The sequence below is a fragment of the Crassostrea angulata genome, chromosome 6 (assembly GCF_025612915.1).
Source record: "Crassostrea angulata isolate pt1a10 chromosome 6, ASM2561291v2, whole genome shotgun sequence".
Classification (NCBI taxonomy): domain Eukaryota; kingdom Metazoa; phylum Mollusca; class Bivalvia; order Ostreida; family Ostreidae; genus Magallana; species Magallana angulata.
In genome coordinates, this window is record NC_069116.1 from 52,083,237 (window position 1) to 52,105,405 (window position 22,169).

At 33.0% G+C, this 22,169-nt stretch overlaps 1 protein-coding gene across 1 annotated transcript; it reads right to left on the reverse strand.

The window, feature by feature from the left end:
• Positions 1–123: 123 nt before the first annotated feature.
• Positions 124–22,146, reverse strand: LOC128189313 (uncharacterized). Its single transcript, XM_052860867.1, has 6 exons — positions 22,029–22,146; positions 5,213–5,434; positions 2,777–2,938; positions 2,283–2,493; positions 1,925–2,120; positions 124–1,569 (listed from the first exon to the last, which is right to left on the reverse strand). Exons 2-6 carry the CDS (start codon positions 5,384–5,386, stop codon positions 1,368–1,370), a joined length of 945 nt encoding a protein of 314 aa, XP_052716827.1. The 5' UTR covers positions 5,387–5,434; positions 22,029–22,146; the 3' UTR covers positions 124–1,367.
• Positions 22,147–22,169: the final 23 nt, after the last annotated feature.

The window sequence follows — 22,169 nt, forward strand, 5'->3', positions numbered from 1 at the left end:
CAACAAAAATGTCTTTCCCTTTTAACTCATAAATCACGATCCTTTCTTGACCTTCGCTTATCAATTCTAGATTCTACTCACTTAAATGTCAAAATATAAAGCTTTAACCTTATCATCAAAACATTTTTACTCATTTTTGCAGGAAATTTTATTACAACAATTTTACAAAACAAGAAAAATGTGGTAGTTTTGTTCAGTATAAAATTGATAAAACAATGTATTACGTTTCTTAAAATCAGTACCTGTAGATCTATTAGTTGTTTATAATAAAACTATAATCAAGAGAATAGGGAGGTAGATGGTCTTCATGTATTGGAAAATAGTAATGATCTCATATTTCAAACAACAGAATTTGGGTTACATGTTCATCGGCTTGTACATATATCTTACTAATTTCTTATTCAAGATGTGCATGAAATAGTCTTACACTTTAAACTTCCCCCTTCCCAAAAATGTGAAAAAATTTGGTTAAAAATTTTACAAACAAATAATGTACAATTGAACTGCTTGGTCTTTTGTAAGAAATGGCACTTGACATGAAAAGAAATGCATGGATTACATATATGATACAAACAGACACACTCCACAATGTGAGGTGATCTAATTCAGCAAATGTGAATTATATAAAAATACTTCTAACATAACAAACATCAACACACCACACCAATATAGATAAAGATTAAACAGTTAACTTAATAAATGGTTTTCTTCAATCAAAAAGGTGTGATTTTTTCAGCAACTTAACAAAGTTGTATGGGCATGCCAGTCAAACAACATTCTTTAACAAGACTCAATAAAACAAAACACACCCTAGCACCATCAATCACCTTAACTTGGCTTTATGTAGGACCCAAACAGAATGTATACCATTAGTTTTTACTGAGGTATGGTCATCTATGTAGGTACAGAGACATGTCCTTTAAGTAGCACCAAAAAATGTACGTCCACAGGCTTGTTACATGTACATGTAATGGCATTAGTGTTCACAGTAACCAGCAACATTGGTATTAACTTGTTTTGTACACAAGATATAATGTTAATAGAAATTGGAAAGATTTGAGAACTGGATTCCACTGATGACTTGAGACAAAATGATCGACGAGTATGATTACATAAAATAAACTTACAAAGATATATATACTAAGTGGGCTTTTTTTCAAACACTAATTCATGAATTGGTAAAAAAATAAAAAGAATGTCAATGATATATATATATACAAAAATGTTGAATGTCACTTGCTAACTACATGTAGTTTCCTTACATTTCATTCACATTTTAAATACATGGTAATTTTGCAAAATGAAATAAAATGCAGCAATACATTCACTTAAATTAGGAATATACAAACATAACTTTTACAAAGATACTAGACTTTGGCGTTTTCATTGTAAGGTTCCTCATTGCTGGGTTTGATGCTGATTCTTTCATCCTCTGGGTCTAGATAGTTGTATAGGGGGAACTCACAGCAACACAGGCACTTGAAGGCCCTTGGGAGACAGCCATAGCAGGGAGGGGGTAGGGGAACCAAGGGACTGGTCCTGTTCTTGTATTGCAAGTATTCCTCGTTTCTGAAGAGAGAGAAAGTGACTCTCATTGTGATGCCTAACAGTAATCAATGATTTTTCAAATAGATGTACATACATGTACCATGAAGACTGAGAACCACTTATTATACATATATCACTTGTACTTCTACATGTATGTGTGCCTCTTCTTAAGGAACTATATGTACAGGAACATGAATTAAGATTTGCTTTTATGTGAAATACAGTGTAACTGGATATTTCTATGTGGTGGTTTTTGGCAAAATATCTCTATAACTCTTATTGCTTATTATTAAGAAATTATTAAAAAATTAAAAATATACCGGTTTAAACAAATTCAATTTTTTTAAAAAATCCAAATAAACAAGTTTGCACTCACTTTCTGTATCTCTCATCTGATTTTTTCTCCAACAGAGGAATTCCACTAAGGAAAAGCAGGATTGCCATGGTAAATAGAGGACTGAGAACTCCTGCCCACTTCCCATCCACACATATACTGGTGCTGATGATGAACATTCCGATCCAGATGATGATTTCCCCAAAGTAGTTGGGATGGCGAGACACTTTCCATACACCTGAACATCAAATGAGGGAATCCAAAATGAAAATTATTTAAATCCTTTTCTCAAAAGTCAGCAAGTATATTGAACACAGCACATCTTGCTTTTGTACTTAATTGTCCAATACCAAAATCAGATATTGGTACATGGAGATTGAAAACATTAAATAGAAAATACCTTTATCACACCATTTGCCTTTGTTTGCTGGATCATTTCTGAATCCAAACTTTTGAAAATCTGCAAAGGTTTCTATGAGTAACCCTGTGACAAACAGAATAGCCCCAATAATGTCCTGTGGTGTCCAAGCATCAGAGGGTGTCAGAAAGGTGGCACTGTCAGGAGCATTCACGAATATTACAGGAAGACTGACAGTAAACACCCAGAATGCCTGTAAAAGGTATCTGCTGTTAGTGTCAATCTATTATTGAGAGAGAGAGAGAGAGAGAGAGAGAGAGAGAGAGAGAGAGAGAGAGAGAGAGATGTTTAACTATACTTATCATTATATTTTACTGATGGATGCATAAACATATAAACCACAAATGGTTTACAGATATAATGCAAAAACAAATTGCAAAGAACATGGAAATAATGGGCAGATTATATAAACTATTGATCATGTTGGTCACCACCCACTGATATAACTAGATACACAGACAACAGACATGTTGTACCTGAAAAATCCAGAACCCAGCAAAGGCCAGGCAGTTCTCCCGCTTGTCGTCAAACCGCTTGTCCTCCCCAATCTTGATGATTCTGTACAGCAGGTAACCGGAGAGACGGAGGCCCCACACCGTAATGAAAACAGTGACCATTATCTGCCGCCATTGATAAGTCTGCAGACAAGAGCAGAATGCACTCATTAAACACCAGGAAATACAATGTATTTGGTTTAACATATAGCCTGTTTATCTGAAATTACACATACTGTGGTTTCATTAATTCAAGGGTATCAATTTTTGTGGATGAAGTGAAAATCACAGTTTCAAGGATAGGTAAATTCGTGGCCAATGACCGTATCAATACAAAATGTTAATAGAAATTGCACTTCAATGAACATTTAATTTCATGGATCAACTAAAGAACCAAATCCACGAAAATTGGTATTTAACGAATATTGATGAAATCACAGTAGTTGGTTCAGTAGTCAGTAGTGAAAACACTGAAACAGCCAGATGCTTAATGCTACATTTTACATTTCGATTTACATCCTATGAGCTAGCATTCTCTCGGTCATCAACCATTGATGACTAACAGATGAATAGTTTTCCTTTGATAAAACATAAAAAATGAAAGATGTACTATGTATATACATTTGTATCTTAGAGAGTGCATGGACTACATGTACATAATTGCTTGTGACACAGAAAGTCAAATTGTAAGACTACAATAAGTATGCATGGTAAAGGAATGGTCTGTGTAATAAAGCCTAAAGATGTGGCATATATGTTGATTTTGCTATGTTATATTAATTGTTGATTCTAGGATGAAACTTATATGAAACAAACCCAAAATTGGTTTTCAAGATGTTTAAAATAATTAGCCTCAATAAACCAGAAATACACCATCTTTAATGTATTTTACTGGACACACTGTAAAATTACAAGGAATAAAAATAAGATTGAAATGTTGATTGCTCATGCAATGTTCATTACTAAATTTCTGAGCTAATTGGTCTTTCCTACAACAAGTCTGACAATGCAAATATAATGATAACATTGTAAACACATCTATCGCAATCTTAGAAAGATAAATCTATTAATAGTTGCTGAAGTTTTCATAGATTCAGGTGGTGATCGATGCATATCCAAATATTTTAAATACCCTTATCAAATTTTGCCAAGATAAATTGAGATAACTGACAATGAGTCACAATCAATTGACAAGAGTTAAACACAATACGTTACATCATCACTTATTAGTCCCCTACCGGTTTCACCGGAGGGGACTATAGCTTTCCTCTGCGTCCGTCAGTCCGTCCGTCTGTCTGTCCCTCTGTCCGTCAGTCCGTCTGTCTGTCCCACTTCAGTTTTCCACACTTTTTTTCTTTATGCATTTGAGGAATAATATGAAACTTGCTGAACAGCTTCAAAATGTCAAACTACAAATCAAGTTTACACTTTTGTAGCGTCTGATTGACATATTTTCGAGAAAATTATTTTTTTATATTCCAATTTTTTAATGTTCGGGTTCGTTATCGGGTTCGGTGTGTACCTGAATAAACTAGGTCAGTATGTAGTCAGTAATAATATCGTGCGTTACTTGCACCATTCCTTTTCCTGTACCATTCCTTTTATCATTTATAACAAACAAATAAATTCTATAAAATAGAGTCAAGCATTGTGTTGTAAATTTAATCGGCAGGGTTTATTTGTATTATTATTACAATCGGGTTCGTTGTCGGGTTGGGCTGTTTAACTGTTTGGTTTGATTCGGGGTACAGAAGACGGTAAGAAATGATATTGTGCATAACAGTGCATTGTTTTCACAAATTTTTACCAGCGAATACAGAATGGACTTGGCGAAATTACAGGAGATGAAATAAAGAGTATTATTTTACCTATTTCCTATTTAATTTCTATATCAACTATATAGTTTTAATTTCCTCTGTTCTTTTATCTCTGATTAAAGCATGACATCTCGTTTACAATAGCTCTGAAATAGTTGTGTGCTTGGAACCTTTCATAGAATAATACAAACCGGTAGGGGACGTGTATTGCTTATGCAATACTCTCAGAATGCTTGTTCTTGTGATCCTCATGAGACCTCCTTTACATACTGTGATTTCATCAAAATTTGTTTCATACCAATTTTTGTGGATTTCGTTATTCAGTTGATCCACAAAATTAAGTGTTAATTGAAGTGCAATTTCTATTAACATTGTATCCTTGAAACTGTAATTTTCACTTTATACCCACGAAAATTGATACCATCGATTATTAAAGAAACCACAGTTGCTAAAATTTAACATCAGCTTTTCAAGTTGACCTAGCTTTTTTTTCTATACTTCTTATGCAATTAAATCAAAGACAAAAGATACTTTGCATTCATGCATATTTAAAAATAAAGAACATTTATATGTAAGTATAATGCCAAACAATTTTACATACCTCCGCAAGAAGAAAAGTAAGCAGTCCAAGAACCACAAAGTTAGTGCCCCCAGCAAAGTCTGTCACTTTATCAAACTTGCATGTACAAGCCACCAAGAAGAAGGAGAATTGCATGGCAACCGTCACTATGGCACATATTGCCAGGTTGTTTGTGTCTGCTTCAAAAACCAGCATTCTGTTTAATGCCCTTTCAAATGCTGTTTAACTTTAATGATTTATGACCTAAAATAACAATATAAAAGAATCACTCAACATGTTTGATTGAAAATATAAAGCTACATGTAAGATCATTTACATGTATTTACAAAATAAGGCCAATAAGGTTTGGGAAGGCATAAAACATCTTGGCTATAGTTTTATGGGTTAAATGTACATCAACCCAGTTGTGTAAGTGAACCAGTCATTAAATATACCCCCCCCCCCCCCCCAACTCTGAACATTTGATTTGAAATGTTAAATAAATACAAATTAAAAACTTTTTTAACACTATTTAACTAACAATTTTTAATGTCATGTTGTTCAAAATATCCCATTTTTTAATATTGGGTTCAAAATTCCATTAACTGAAGAATGAGGAGACGATAACTTGTTAATTTAGGTTTAAAAATGTTATGCTTAAATTTCAATGCAATCTGTGACACATGTTTACAGTAATTTTTACTGGGTTAGATTTCAATGTAAAGGACTCACATTGTAGGAATTGATCGACATATAAGTTCTTCAAGTGAAGCTTTCCTTTAACTTTAAAGATAAATGTACATACAGCAAACCTCGTTTATAAAGAATTTCAAGGGACCAAAGAAAAATCTTCGTTACAGCCTATACGTTTATAACAAATTTGTAAGAAATATTATAAACAGTGCGACATTTAAGTCCGGACATGACAAAGTCCGGGCTTTTAGCTACCATTTCCGTTGGACATAGCTTACTTTTGTTTATATATCTTGGTGGGACATTTTACTTTGATCCTATCATGTCAGCATGAATGTACACATTGCTCTAGTTTTCTTGTAATTGTCTCTCAAATATCAAAATCCCATGGGATTTTGGTGGGATTTTTCATCCCATCTCAAACCCCACCAAAATCCCATGGGAGAAAAAGTATTGTGGGATAAATTGTCCCATGTGGGAGAAAAAATCCCATCATTCATAAAAGATGGGATTAATTCTCCCATATAGGACAAAAAATCCCACATAATAAAGAAAATAGGATATATCCCATGATTTTTCACATAGGATAAATTTTCCCATATATCACAGATATCTTTCTCATGATTTCTCATTATAAATTATTTTCTTTTGTTATTTCACCTTAATTTGCACATAACATTAAACTCTGTCTCATGGCAATTGATTGGATCAACAACTGTACAGACATTTCATGTTTTCATCTGATATTAATCTTTTAAAGACATGTGAGATTGTATTGTGTTGATTTTTCAAAATACTGTAGGTGCATGTTTGCTATAAAATGCAGATTCTAATCCTAAATAAATAGTTATTTGGTTCTTCATTTTTAATCCATCTAATTAGACTTTCTTGTTATCTATCTCTTAGGAACTAATAATTTCATTACATATTATATAGCTCTTTCTGGTAATTACCATAGGCGCTTCCCACCTAAAATCAGTGTATTAAAAATCCATCCGAAAAGAGATGAAGATTTCGCACAATGATGTATAGATAGTGAGCGTCTAACAGTCTAACAGGTGCAGTTCTTTACCTCAGCAGATAAGAATGACCATTGTAAATGTTGCTGTGCAGTACTAATGCAACGCTAAAAAAATACCTTATGCAGATTGTAAACAACGAAATGTTTACCCAATGATGACGTTTTTTTTCATATCTAATGCTCATAAACTTCTCATATTTCTCATGTACTCATTTCTCAATGTTCCCAGTTTCCATCTTGGAGTGTAATAATTATGTTGAATTGCGAACCCGATTGTTAAATACACCCCCCACCCCCCTTTTTAAAAGAATTCGGAATACTCGGACAGTCTCATATCATGTTTCATGGAGTCAGGTGCACAGAACAAGAACCACATCGTCAATAACGGCGATTGTCTACGCTGCATTGTTACCCATTGTACGGATTTTTTTTAATAAAAGAGAGTAAAATATAACCTTTGAAAAAAAATGTTTTATATTGAGTTCAAAATCATGCTTAAATAACTGTATCAAGTTTTGTAGTTTGATTAAGTCATTATAGTGAGACTGTTTGGGTTTTTTTTTTCAATGTGATTGTTGTTGTTTTGATACATGTAAGAAGGTAACAAGACTTCAAATTGTCGCTAAGTTTAATAAATTTCACAAACGCTATTTCTATTGGTTGGTTGCACCGAGCTCAGCTTGAGCGAGTTTCTGTACTTGCACGTACATTACCTGCATACGTGTAAGTAACAGTATATCAAATAAGTGTATTTTAAAAATACATGCACATACATAGTACAGAAGATCAAAGGTGGCAATGTTGCATACATCAACCCGTTAATTGCCAGACTGTCACCTTGATTAAAATTCTTATCCCTCGGTGGTTCGTTTTATATATACATGTAATTATATCCCCGACTGTTTAAGACTTGTTACCTGTAATTAAATCCAAGATGTACGGTTCTAGGATAACACAAAAGTGAAATTTTTGTTTAAAATTCAATTAACGGGTTACAATATTATTTCCCTATAAAAGAAATTATATATGAATTAACCATTTACCAAATGTTTCATTTTATTTTTTGAAATCTCTCTCTCTTTCTCTTTCTCTCTCTCTCTCTCTCTCTCTCTCTCTCTCTCTCTCTCTCTCTCTCCTCATTATTTGCTTGCTTAAGTACTGCTTTAAAGTACACCAGGGACAAACGGTATCTAGACTACCTTCATGTAAAGTGCGGTCAATTTTTGATATGATGGAGATCTATATGTGAAAACATCCTGAAAATTTAACTGCGGTCGCATGAGTACTTTTCGAGATATTTGGGGGAAACCCGATTTCACACCTTCAGAACGATTTTTAATCAAGCCGATTTGGCGCGGGATGAACTGTGGCGTCACTGGGTCAACTACTATAATATGAGAAACAAGAATATCGTATGAAAACTGTTTGTTTTCTTGCATTGCATTTTCTATATATGAACATTTTTTTATATTTTTTTTTATCGACCCTGAATGACTAAATATACTGTTGTTTGAGTTTAAACCCATATGTTATTGAACAAAAATGCCGAATTTGGAAACTTGTTAACGTTTGCTTCATGAATTTAGTCAAATGTGTGACACATTTTGCATCACATGTGTATCCTATGTAGCAAATTGACAATCAATCAAGGCACTAATGTTATAAGAAATATTTTTTGAAATATTTTTTTGTAAAAGGTAACGTGGGGGGGGGGGGGGTCTATTCCTCGTATGAGACATAAAATTCAGGCACGTAGCAACCGGGGGGGGGGGGGGGGGAGCTTGCATTTACCATGTTTACATATAAAAAATTGAATTATCATGGAGCCTCCCCCCCCCCCGGCCACTTTTTGGGGGAGTATGTAAGTATTGATTAAGGAAATTAAGAGTGAAATCGAAGTTACAGATATATACCACGCCAGCTCCCGCCCTCCCCCCACGAATAAGGATATTGAAGATTTCAATTTCCCCTTTATTTTTAATTTTTTTGCTTGCTTGTCAAGATTTTTTGGATGAGTCTGAGATGTAATTTCAGGCAGGTAGCATCCTTTTTGAATTGGGGGGGGGGGGGGGGCAATCAAAAACGATGCTACCTGCCCGATATTACATCAATATTGCCCGATTATTCATTTTGATATTGATTTCGGACTATTAACAATCAAAATAGCATGCACATTTTAACAAACAATCGAGGGATTATTAATGGATCAAGGCGAAATTTAAGTCCAAGATGGCCGCATGATGAAGTTTGTCTCGTAACTTCTTTGAAAATACGATAATGGAATTTTATTTTACACTTATTTACATCCTTTGTCAAGATATGTAAAAGTTTCTTTCAGTTTTAATAATGATTCGATGTCAGTATAACAATTTAATTTAAGCTATTTGGAGTTAAATTGCTGACTATAGCGCTCGAAAGAAAGGTGTTCTTTATTGGACAAGAAATTAAGACCAGGGACGTAATTACTTCCGAAATTATTACTTCATTATTACTTGATTGCATTTTTTAAACAAGGTTTAAATTGCTGAATTGTGAGTTTTGTCATTTTTTAAATGATAAGATAAGTAACAATTAAGGCATATTTTGAACATTAGTTTCTTTTTGATAGTCTCATGCATGATTCTTTAACCACTGATTGACGGACTATACCCGTGTATTAGCTAATGAATGCTTATTTTACACAGTCTAATTTAATTTATGTTTTAGCTGATAATAATTGAGTAGCTAATTATACACAAATCAATTTACCAGTCTAGAGGTGTGAAACCTCCTCTTTGTTCTCCAGACTCGTGTACCATGTGTATACATACCCCAGACATACACGTGTCTGGAGCAGTAGCTTCGTTAGTTTACCGGTGACATCGTCTCGGGTCATTCGTGTGTGAAGGGAGATTATGTAATCAGCAACTGAATAATGAACATCAATCTGTCCATGCAAGCATTTAAGATATCGTAATCATCGGTAAAAAAGGCGACGAGAATAGCCAAAATCCTTTAAAAAGAAACTTGATTGTGCCAAAATAATTACGGATACAAATTTCTAAATCTACAATACTTAAAAAAACTAGATACGTCAAAACATCAGAGCTCTATCAATTTTTTGTAATTTTTTACTGCAAAATGGTATTTATTTTGTAAAGCTTTTTAAGGTAATTCCCTTCCTGTTGATCTCGTAACCTCTTTTCCGCATGTTGAATAAGCAAATTAATCAAATAATGTTAAATATGTCGCCTTAACTATAATTATATTATGTAAGTAGAACAAATAATTTTCAATCATATCAAACTTGATAGCATTCATGCCGTAAATACTCCATTTCATAGATCTTTATTTGTGATGCTGAATTAGTAAATATATTATTCACCAATTACTATATATTTGCTTTGTTTGTATTTTGTATTCATGTCGTTTTGTATGTACATGTATATCGAGAAGGTCACTGTATACACATCACAAGTCAATCACAAGTCAGTGGATTTTGTCTAGATTTTTGTTTTCTCTCAACTTGATTAATTTTGCTCCCAATTATAAAGTTGTATTAATTATGAAGAAATTTTGGGGAAAAATCAGCGCCGCGAGCGTGATTTGATCCCACGCTAGTACATTAGTGCTACTTACACCGCCCTCCGCGCAGCCACTGCGCCACTCCCGCTTTAGATAGAAGGCTTTTATTTTAAGTATAAGGTAAGGCTATCTTATTAAAAAGGAAATAAACTGAAATTCGATTAAAGTGAAGCTAATTTTTTCTTCGGAATAATATATTCTTAAAAATATAGAGTATTTCACCCCTTGTTATGATTCTTTATTCAAAATTTGAATAATTACATTTCGATGTTTTATAGTACATGTACTACCAGGGACATTTATGTATATATGTATCACCGGTGCTATGGACACGGAATGCACCGATCCAGCTTTTTTTCCTTGGGGAGGGGGGGGGGGGGTGGGTTCGGAGTGACAATTTAGTTTGCCAGGGGGTCAGAGGCATATTTTCGATATTTCTTTATGTATATTTAAATTTTCAAGGGGGTCCGTCCGGTCAATGATACGCGTTTTGTCACTGCCGGTTTAGATTTACTTTTGATACTCAGCTTAGCATTAGCTTTGAAATTCATGATCATTTATGCGTTCTAATTAGAAACCAATGATATTTTTTCATTATAGACGAAGCACTTGTTCATGTCTTGAAAATGATGCTCAAAATCACGCATGTATTGCATTTAACTTGGATTTACACGAAATAATTTAATTGAATGATCAGCCCAAGTTTGTGGGATCCCGTTTAATACAGGTTAAGAAGCCCGATAATTAACAGTGTTTTAAAACTTACGCACACTTGTATTGATTGGCAAAATGTGAATATAATAATCTTCGTTTCGGGATAGCATTGTAACGGGATTAGCAAAACCAGGGACGTTGGTGTCTCAATGGCAAAACAACTACCATTTACTTAAAATGATATATGTCGCATTGATCCACGTAAATATCTTATGCCAAAAGCTATCTGATTAATTAATTAAATAATTCGTTAATATTGCTAGTAACGATTAAAGTTAACAAAATTGGTTAATAATGTTTACATTCACGTAATAAAAACTGTGTTTGTTTCGTGGAGACGGAAGACCTTAATGATAAGACAGTGTTCGGTGAAAACTTTCTCGCTTCTGAACTTCCAGTAAAAAAAAAACAAATAAGAACGCAGAACCTTAAAAATGGATGAAAAACACTCCAAAATTAATCTAAAGATTCAGAATTCACTCCTTGTATGTGCCAAATTTCCATTTTATCATGCAACTTGATAAACTGGTTCACAGTTTCCAAAACTCGGAAGTGGAGTGAAGACAAACGAGGGGAATAATTTTGCTATCATGAGCAGTAAGTACATGTTTGTTCTTATTTATTTTCTTCACCCAATTTTAGCCCCAAGCGAGTTCACCTGTGTCACGTGTTTCTGTTCAATCTGGTTTCTGCTCGCACGTGTCTTACACGTGTATATCTCCATTCTTTGTAGAACAATAGGGTGCTAATTAATATACACAGACTGACACCTGTAGATACTGCCATGTAAATTGGTAGATGCTTTAGGACAATAGGATAGATATTAGGTATACACAGAATGTGTCTCCTTGGTCAGTTGACTTATCTATAAGGAATTCATAATGAACACAACAAAGACTTTTGATGCTACATGTAAAGCTTATTTGTAATTGACATCAACACAATATTTAAAAGTTATTAAAAAGATATTATAAATGAAATGAATGTGCAAGTAATAAAATGTTGAAAAAGTATATTATCATATATATTCAATGTAATACAAATCATTGCATTCCTAAAACTATATGCATTGATCTAAATTGATAACGTTTAAATACAGTTTTGTTACTATACTTGTATTGTTTTCATTTTAAGGAAATATTTATAAGTAATATGAACAGAACCATATTTTAATTTTGTCATTAGTACAATTGGCAACATTTTAAAAAACATTATATAGTCTGGCATCATGTCTATTATAGACTGTGCACTGTTGTATTCTCTCATGGGGGGGGGGGGGGGGGGGAGGGGGGGGGGGAGTGAAGACTTTTGTTAGGAACCGTTTCTATTGTTATAGTCAAATTATTTTACTACTCCTATTACAAAGTAAACTCATATATCAACTTAGGAGTGAAGACTTTTGTCAGGAACCGTTTCTATTGTTATAGTCAAATTATTTTACTACTCCTATTACAAAGTAAACTCATATATCAACTTATATTCTTCGAATAATATTAATTATACATGTGTATAAAATTATCAATTATTAATGTCTTTATGCAAAGAATATTTTTACCAAAAATTATTAATTTGATGTAATATATCATATACCATATGATGATTGTAAAACCTTGAATAACTTAATTGAATGAGCTGGACATCTAAGATAGTCTTACCAAACTAATTCAAATTTATATAAGTCCGTTGAATAATTTAAGTTATATGTAAGTAAGTAAATCATTTATTATTGTGACATGTGTATCTTTTACAACTGAGTAGTAAGCAATTACATAAATCAAACACCTGCCCATGGGACTTATGATAAGTCACTGTTAACACTAAGTTATGATTTTATGCATGAATAAAATTTGCAGCTAATGTCTTGGAAAATAACAAATGAGAGTTTGAATTTAGAAACTAGAGAAATTAGAGAGATTATTTGGAAAAATAACACTTTGATAAAGTTTTCTTCTGAGACTGTAATCTAAGTTCATTTCAGAAGAAATTGGAATGTGTCCTCTACATGTATTTCATCTACAGAGTTTTCATGTGCACTCAGTCTAGACAAGTTCACCCTGAAATGGTGCAGTCTCTATTTTCAGGGGTAGTACCCCCCTTACCAAAATATGGACCTTCCGGCAACACATTCTGGCATTATTGCAGCAATACTGCAGCAACATTCTGGCAATACATTGCGGCAATGTTGCTGCAGTAGCGTTTTTCGTATGCAAATGAGATTGCGGCAATATTGCCAGAAAGATGTTGCCGCAAAAGTTTTGCTGCAACATACTGTTGCGACAACACCTTTCTGGCAATACATTGCGGCAATGTTGCTGCAGTAGCGTTTTTCGTATGCAAATGAGATTGCGGCAATATTGCCAGAAAGATGTAGCCGCAAAAGTTTTGCTGCAACATATTGTTGCGACAACACCTTTCTGGCAATACATTGCGGCAATGTTGCTGCAGTAGCGTTTTTCGTATGCAAATGAGATTGCGGCAATATTGCCAGAAAGATGTTGCCGCAAAAGTTTTGCTGCAACATATTGTTGCGACAACACCTTTCTGGCAATACTTGAGATTGCAGCAATATTGCCAGAAAAGTGTTACAGCAAAAATTTTGCTGCAACACCTTTCTGGCAATACAATTGCATAAGAAAAATGACATTGCAGAAATATTGGTTCAATGCATTTTCTGTGCTCTGGCATCAATGGTACAATATATGCAATATTTATAAATAATAAATGTATACAGTAAAGCAGTCATGTATATTATTTTAATCTACAACCAAAATGAAAAAAAAAATCTTTAATTGCCATTACAGTTTTATTTTTTTAAAGATGCAAAAAGGTTACAACAAGACTAACATTTCGCATTACATTAAATTTGGACTTTCAAAAATAAAAAATAAAAAATAGTTTGTGACTACACAATATTACAGAAGTAAAAAAATTATATTATTCAATGTAACATGCACAAAATAAGTATTGAATTAAAAATATAATGTATAATATTAGAGACCTGAAACTGGAATTTCAACATGCTTATAAAGGATACCAGTTAAAATTAATAATCTTTAAATTTAGCACATAAATACAATAAACACAAATATGATGAACAAATCCTGATGAAACTTGACTTAAAGTACTCAGCCGATCAGTGACAATTTATTGCTGCAGAATAACATGTATTGTAGTTTGATTGACACAACGCGCACAGACGGATTGACACAACGCGCACAGACGGATATGGACAGTAAGCAAAGCTCAAACCATATAGTTCACAAGTCCTGCACAACCACTTGGTGTATTACGACTGATCAAGGCATTCGTCCTAGGCAATCCAAATGTCCTTTTTTTGACAGCATCATGGGCATTCTTATTTCACACATAAACAATCACAAAAACAGCTATCAGAATATCACAACAATATCCACATTGGAATTCACAACAATATCCACATTGGAATTCAGCACTGTTGTGTATATGTTCCTCTCCATAATCTTAAACAAATTACGTCATCATTCTTTTTTGGTTGCCAGTTCCACCATTCATTTAATCAGTAAGGTGACAGCTTTTTTCATGGTTTTCTTCAGGTCTGTGTAACCCAGCGCAGACCTACTGGGAAGATAAATGGATTTCATATAAGCACATTGGAAATTGTTTTCAGATTTTAAGCAGTTTCATGGGGGGTCCAGACCCCCTCCCCCTTCAAATTTTTTTTAATTACATTATAAAATTACCAAAAATATGCCTCGGACCCCTTTCCCCTGGCAAACTCAAATAACCGTCGAACCCCCCCCCCCCAATAAAATTCTAGATCCGCGCATTGTTCTTAAACAGTGTTAAACCCATTGGTATAATGGTAGATCGCAGTCTTTCGGTTTATATTCTTGTAACAAACATGTTTAAACTGCCATTCAATGAGTATATTTTATTGCTAAACTTACTTTTTCAAAAACGTGCTCATGCAGATGGTGCAGGGGATGTCAACACTCGATTCGTTCACTCAGATTCGTCCTCAGTTCAGCCGTTGATTTTTTTTTTTTACAGATAAACACTCCATTGACAGTGTATTTTTTAACCTTGTTTACAGATAATTCCCGTATTTCATTCATTTATTATCTCCAGTGATGGCAGGAGGCTCGATGGCAGACAACATGGCAGCTTCGAATGTGAAAATTGGCGGCTAGCGATTTGATCGACCAATCAGCGCGCGCGTAACTTCACATTGAAACGAAAGTAAAAGTGGGAAAAAACAGCATACGAAAATTCTTAATATTCAACCTGCATCGAGCAGTTTGGATACTCAAATCTAAGTAGACTGATATTTTAACTTAATGAAAAAGAATATACCGTTACAAAAGAACAGACAGGTCGGTATTCACGTAAAACATGAGGTGGGGGGGGGGGGGGTGGGGGGTTGGGTTCAAACAGTCATCGTAACCATGCATAACAGTTATATGCGATTGAAGGGAATATCACTGGATTTTTTTAATTGAGACTTTCTTAGAATAAGACTTTAATCATAAAATATTTATTAGATTTAATTTTTTCGACTTATTATTTTTTCTTTTGGGAAAAATATGTATACAAAATTAAGCAATTCATGCAATTATAATTGACAGTTTAAGACTTGTGCTGAATGTGTAAAATTTTATAAGTCTAAATTCTGCTAAAGCTTTTGCAAGCTCGGTAAGCATAATAAATCAGAGGAAAAAGAAAAGTTTGTGGTAAACTTCTGGCAAATTTTGAGGTGTTATAACTGAAATCATATCTAAATAATTAATTGACAATTTTGTAACCCCCCTCCACTGCTCGGCTTCTCAATCCTTAAATTATAATTAAAGCAGAAATAAAAAAGGATGCCTAGCAGTATTGCCAGATCGAATCATTATGTATAAATTAGTTCATGATTTAAATGATCAAATACAATGTCATGTAGATGTTACCAGAAAAATATTTCTGGCAGTATGCTACTGAGTGTAGCCAGAATATTACCAGAAGTCTTTGCAGCTAGTGGCAATATTCTAGGTGCATGTTAATATAATTTTTTACAGAAATAACTCTAATAGTATTGCCAGAATGTTGCCAGAAGTTATTGCCGCTAGCGGCAACACTCCAGCAGTATTGCCAAAATGTTACCAGAAGTTGTTGCAGCTAGCGGCAACATTTCACTAGTCTCAAAATCTGGTTTCTGGTAACAAAAATGTGTTGCTGCAATATAGCCGCAATATTGCGGCATTGTTGCAGCAATAATTTTACTTTGGTAAGGGCCGGCCCACATCGAAACTGTGCTATTGTTGATCTAGCTAACAATATGTTTAGGAATGTTCATTGAGATGTATAATTTTCTAGGCAAGAATTTTCCTTTGATAGTTTTTATGTTCTTAATTTAGGAGTATTTAATGTGGATATCCATTTGCGATCTTAGTTCATGTTCTAACTGCTGTTTACTGATATGAGTTACTATATACATGAAGTACATGGGGGCATATTTCCATAGGCTGCCAGTATATCTACATCATCTAGAATAGACATTGTGGTTTTATGAATAGTCCTTGTTACACTACTACATGTACATTTTAATAAGTGTATTGTCAAACAACAATATTCATGTACATGATATACCATGACTGCCCAGAAAGACAACAACTTCAGTCAATAATGAGTAACATAAATACAAGGCTTTTAGTTACTAAAACATCTTGTCAATGAATAGAAGAAGTCGATCAGAAATAATTAAGTACTACATGTAGGTAACTGCAAGTTAAAAATCAGAATTAATCCTTTAAAACCTATGGCCAAAAATTTTCAGAGAGAGAGAAAGAAAACAAACCCGGTATATATAATCATGTTCATATTAATTAACTTTGAAACAAACCGAAATCATTCATTAGGGGAGAGAGAGAGAGTTGTTGAACATTAGGGTTCACTGGTTAAAAATACATGTATGTATTCAGAGCTTTATTTAAGCTCATTGAGCAGAGTATTAGGACCAATATTCTATGTCTGTCTGTCGGTATGAATGAATGAGGTGATGGGTTTATAAATGTAGGAATGAATGTGTTCATGTATGTGCTAAACAACAAGTTAATTTATCATCATATGACAAAAGTCAAGCTTATTATTTATTATCCAATTATCCTTTGTTTTGTATACAAATATATCAGTAACATATCACTCTGTAAACTGGTAAATTATACTACATACTATATTATACTATATTCTATGATTATTTTATAACACCACTTCTTGACTTTGTATTTTGGAGAGGGTTTATATAGGCTTTGCCTGTTGCCTAATCCATTTGATTACTCAATAAAATATGCTTAAATTAGAGTATTAGGAAAAATTTAATATGAAACATAACTATTGAATAAACATTTAAGTGTTTACAGTATAACCTCACAATATCCATAAAAGTACCACTGAGACCAACATAATACAACTGCATAATAAATAAATGTTATTTAAGAAATTAATGGGTTCCAGCTTCTGATCCGCCATTCAGTAGATATTTTAAAACAATCTTGACTAATTAATGTCAGTCATATAATAATGATTCCAATATAAGTCGATCAGATGAGCAAATCTAATGTTTTGAGGCTGAATGAGCTATAATTTTTGAGAACCTTAAATTTATCACTATTATGGGTCCCAGTTCATTTAACAGGCATGGGACAATTACTTTTTCATAAAGGAAAAGCATGGGACAAAAACTTCCTTAGTATTAATTAAGTACCCGTGGGATGAACACTTCTTTAAAAATGAGTTACAATTCTCAACTCAAGAGGAACAATTAATATCTTTAAACATATTTTATTTTAAAAAAAATAATCATTTAGGAGGGAGTTACTCTCATTATTATCCAAAACTGTGTGACTTGCTCTCTTTAACTTACACTAAAATTCTATGAAAAGATGAAATTAGAAAGCTTATGCAATTCTGAGAAAAAATATGCATCATATTGCCAATTCCATTGAGGTCTAAGAAAAATATAGCCATTTAAGTGAACCTACCATTTCCCCACTCCTCTATTTAACACAGATTCATGGGGCTCTCCTTTAGTAAAACATATTAACTTAATCTTTTAGACATCAATTGTTGTTCAACCTCCTTGAATAAGAAACCTTATTTAGTACTACATACATCTACATAATATTACCATGATAAAAGCATCAAATCACTTAGAAATACTCTTACATGTATTACACTCCCCGTATTTTGATTGTCATAAAAAGCATTTATAGTTTGAAATATTTTACCTAATATTATGAAATTTGTGGCAATTTTCTAGGGTCATTTCTTACACATATTTGAAATAATCATCACTGATGCTCAGAAATTGCTCTTTTTTTGGTAAATTGGATGATTTGTAGCATTTTTATTCACAACTAGACATGCCATCCTGCATGTGGTTTTTTTTCCATGAAAATGGAAGTTTAACAATTATATTTAGTGAATATCTTATCTATTCTGGTTTCTAGTCTCCTTTTGATAAACCATATGCATGCTAAAACAGTAGGACCTGCAAGTATGATATGCCTACCTTTAATTTAAATAAAATTCAAACACACCAGGGTAGCTGGAGATGAATAAGAATTTCATGAAAAATGTTCAATTTTTACATGTATTTCTACATTTTTTACGCATATATACAATAAAAGGGTAAAAATATGTTGATTCTTGTTCGATTCAATAGAAGTACCATAAATATAGTTGCTAGATGTTATTTGAAGGTCAAGTGTACCTTTACATATCATACATGTATATGCATAATAAAAGAAGAGAGATGATTTTTTAACTAATGTAAAAACATCTTAAATATCACTTTTGCACAGGATACATACACTTGGGTTTTTAAGGTTGATACTATGATAACTACATTTGTTTACATGTAATTACTACATTTGAAAGAGACATATTCTTATAAAAAAAAAATGGGTATTTATAATTAGTCAGGTTTGTTAATGTTATTTCATAAAACCAGAGAGCAACTTCACTGCAGATTTATAAATTTAATGATTAAATTGATAAAAACTGTTTTTATTGCTTATCTCAGTAATTAACTTAAGCCTATAAATTGTCATCAGGATAGGAAATTCCAACTTTCTGGGTAGGCCAAATTTTACTCAAGTGGTGGCCATTCTACACATGTAACCGAAGAGGGAGTATTTATAAATTAACTCTCGATCCTTCTGTATGCATATAAAAATAATTGTTTACATTGTACCTTTTGTAATTAAGTCTCCCAAAAGAAGTTTGGAGACATTGTTTTTGAAAGCGGTTTCTTCTTTTTCTTCTTTCTTGCCTTTGAACTTGTCCATCGCGTTTCTCAGAGATGGTTGAACAGAGTTGTACACAACTCAAGGATATGATAGGCCTGCATACCCTGTTTTAAATTTTGAATTTATTGTTTTTAAATTGGGGTTGGGCAACCATAGTTTTGGGGGGTCAAATAGGGGTGGGGTCTAACATTGAATCCTTAGGGAAAAATTATACACTATATTGTAAATGGTTATAACTTGAAAACCGTTAAAGATATTGACATGGATTTTTCAAATGCTAAATATATTGAGTGTTAATTATGGTCAATACATGGTACATTATAGATATGATCTCTGGGGACTATATATATTCCCCAACCCCCAGGTTAATGGGAAATTACTTAATATTTGAAAAACCGTGACTCCTCACCCTTAAACCATAAATATTCTTGTTTCTTGTGTAATGGGGCATCATATGGTATATAGGTTATGGCCATATGGGGGTGGTTCCGTCTACCCCTGACACAGGAAGTGCCCTAATTTAAATATCTCATTAAATTCCTATGAGATCCCCAACCCCAGACTACTTATATTCTTGTCATTTGTGTTAAGGGGCATCAAATGGTATGTAGGTTATGGGCCCTGGGGGTTTTCCTGACCCCCATTGAACAGGAGGTGCCCAAATATCTCAAAAATGGTTGAGACCCCCACCCCTAAACTAAATATATTCTTGTTCCTTGTGTCAAGGAGCATCAAATAGTATATAGGTCATGGGCCCCAAGGGTGGTCATAACCCCCCTCCCCCCCCCCCCCCCTTTGAACAGGAAGTGCCCAAATATCTTGAAAATAGTTAATCATATATTTTCTTGTTCCTTGGGTCATGCCGGTTCACCTGATGTACAGTATCAAATCAAATCATATCAATCAATCAAAATTTTAAACAAAAATGAGTCATCTCCTTGCAGCAGTGAAAAGTAAGAGTTTATGGGTTTACATAAACAGAAATATTTTCATTAATATTCAATAGAATTGGTAATTTTTGGTATTTATTTTCTCAGAATTTGTTAAATCTTATTGTTATAAGCTCTATTAAGTCATTTCAAGAATAATATGTTATTGATAGTACATATATTTTAGCACATGTAATTCATTAGATGGATATAATGACATTATCTCATAAATTAATACATTGGTTTTTTGAATATTGCTTTTACTAGACTATATGATCAGACAATTGAATCATAAGAGTTTGTGGGTTTACATAAACAGAAATACTTTTATTAATATTCAATAGAATTGGTAATTCTTGGTATTTAATTTCTCAGAATTTGTTAGATCTTATTGTTATAAGCTCTATTAAGTCATTTCAAGAAGAATATGTTATTGATGGTACATATAATTTAGCACGTGTAATTCATTAGATGGATATAATGACATTATCTAATAAATTAATACATTTGTTGTTTGAATATTGCTTTTACTAGACTACCGGTATATGATCAGACAATTGGATCATAAGTGTTTAGTTAACCCCAACATACAATCAATCAAGATGATATATTTAGAGGACTTTTTATCCTCTGGGATAAAATATCCCAACATGGTGATTCATAGGATTTTAAATCCTATAAAAGCCTTTTAGAGGATTATTTATCCTATAAACACCAATGATGGGAGAAAAAATCCCACGGGAGTTTATATCCCACACAGATTTTTTTCTCCCATGGGATTTTAGTGGGGTTTGAGATGGGATGAAAAATCCCACCAAAATCCCATGGGATTTTGATATTTGAGAGACAATTACAAGAAAACTAGAGCAATGTGTACATTCATGCTGACATGATAGGATCAAAGTAAAATGTCCCACCAAGATACATAAACAAAAGTAAGCTATGTCCAATGGAAATGGTAGCTAAAAGCCCGGACTTTGTCATGTCCGGACTTAAATGTCGCACTGTTTATAGCAAATTTGTTATGTAATAATCAGCTGACAATTTTCCAAACTATTATAAGTTATAATATTAGTATTACCGTCATTTACAAAAAATGTTAATATATATAACCATTTCATTTCAATCTTTAAAAAAATTCCATTTATCATTTGATTTTATATATGCATCTTAAAATTGCATGAATCTTCAATGAAATGAGAAATGGAAAATATTTGTTTAAAAAATGATAAAATTATACTTTAAAATTTTGCCAGCGGATGGTCTTAAAATGTTAGAGCCGTAAATTCGTTATAGCCATGTCCGTTATATGCAGCAATTTTCTCTAGATTAAAATAAGAAATTTGTCAGGACATAGGTTTATATAAGGAATTTCGCTATGTCCAGGTTCGTTATATTCCGAGTTTTGCTGTACGATGAACATACATATCTATTATCTATAGCTTTAACGCAAGCATATATGTTTACAGTGTGGCATAATGACATTATAATCAATAATAATGATTATCGCCACACCCATTATAAGTTGTTCTAACCGTATTCATGATTTACACATTTTACTTCGATTTTGAATAACGTTAAACTGTCATGAAATGTTAAACATAATAACAATAATGAGCAAATCATCATTATTCCTGTAAATCTATAATTGCAAAAATTCAACGACTCACCTTAATAGTATGTGTAACTCTGTGAAGACAGTTGTGTAAGATTTTACAACACTTCAACACACACACTCGGATACACGTGAGAATGTAGGTCAACGGATGTTTTGAAACTAGTTCTTTTTTCTAAAAAAAAAAAAAAAAAAT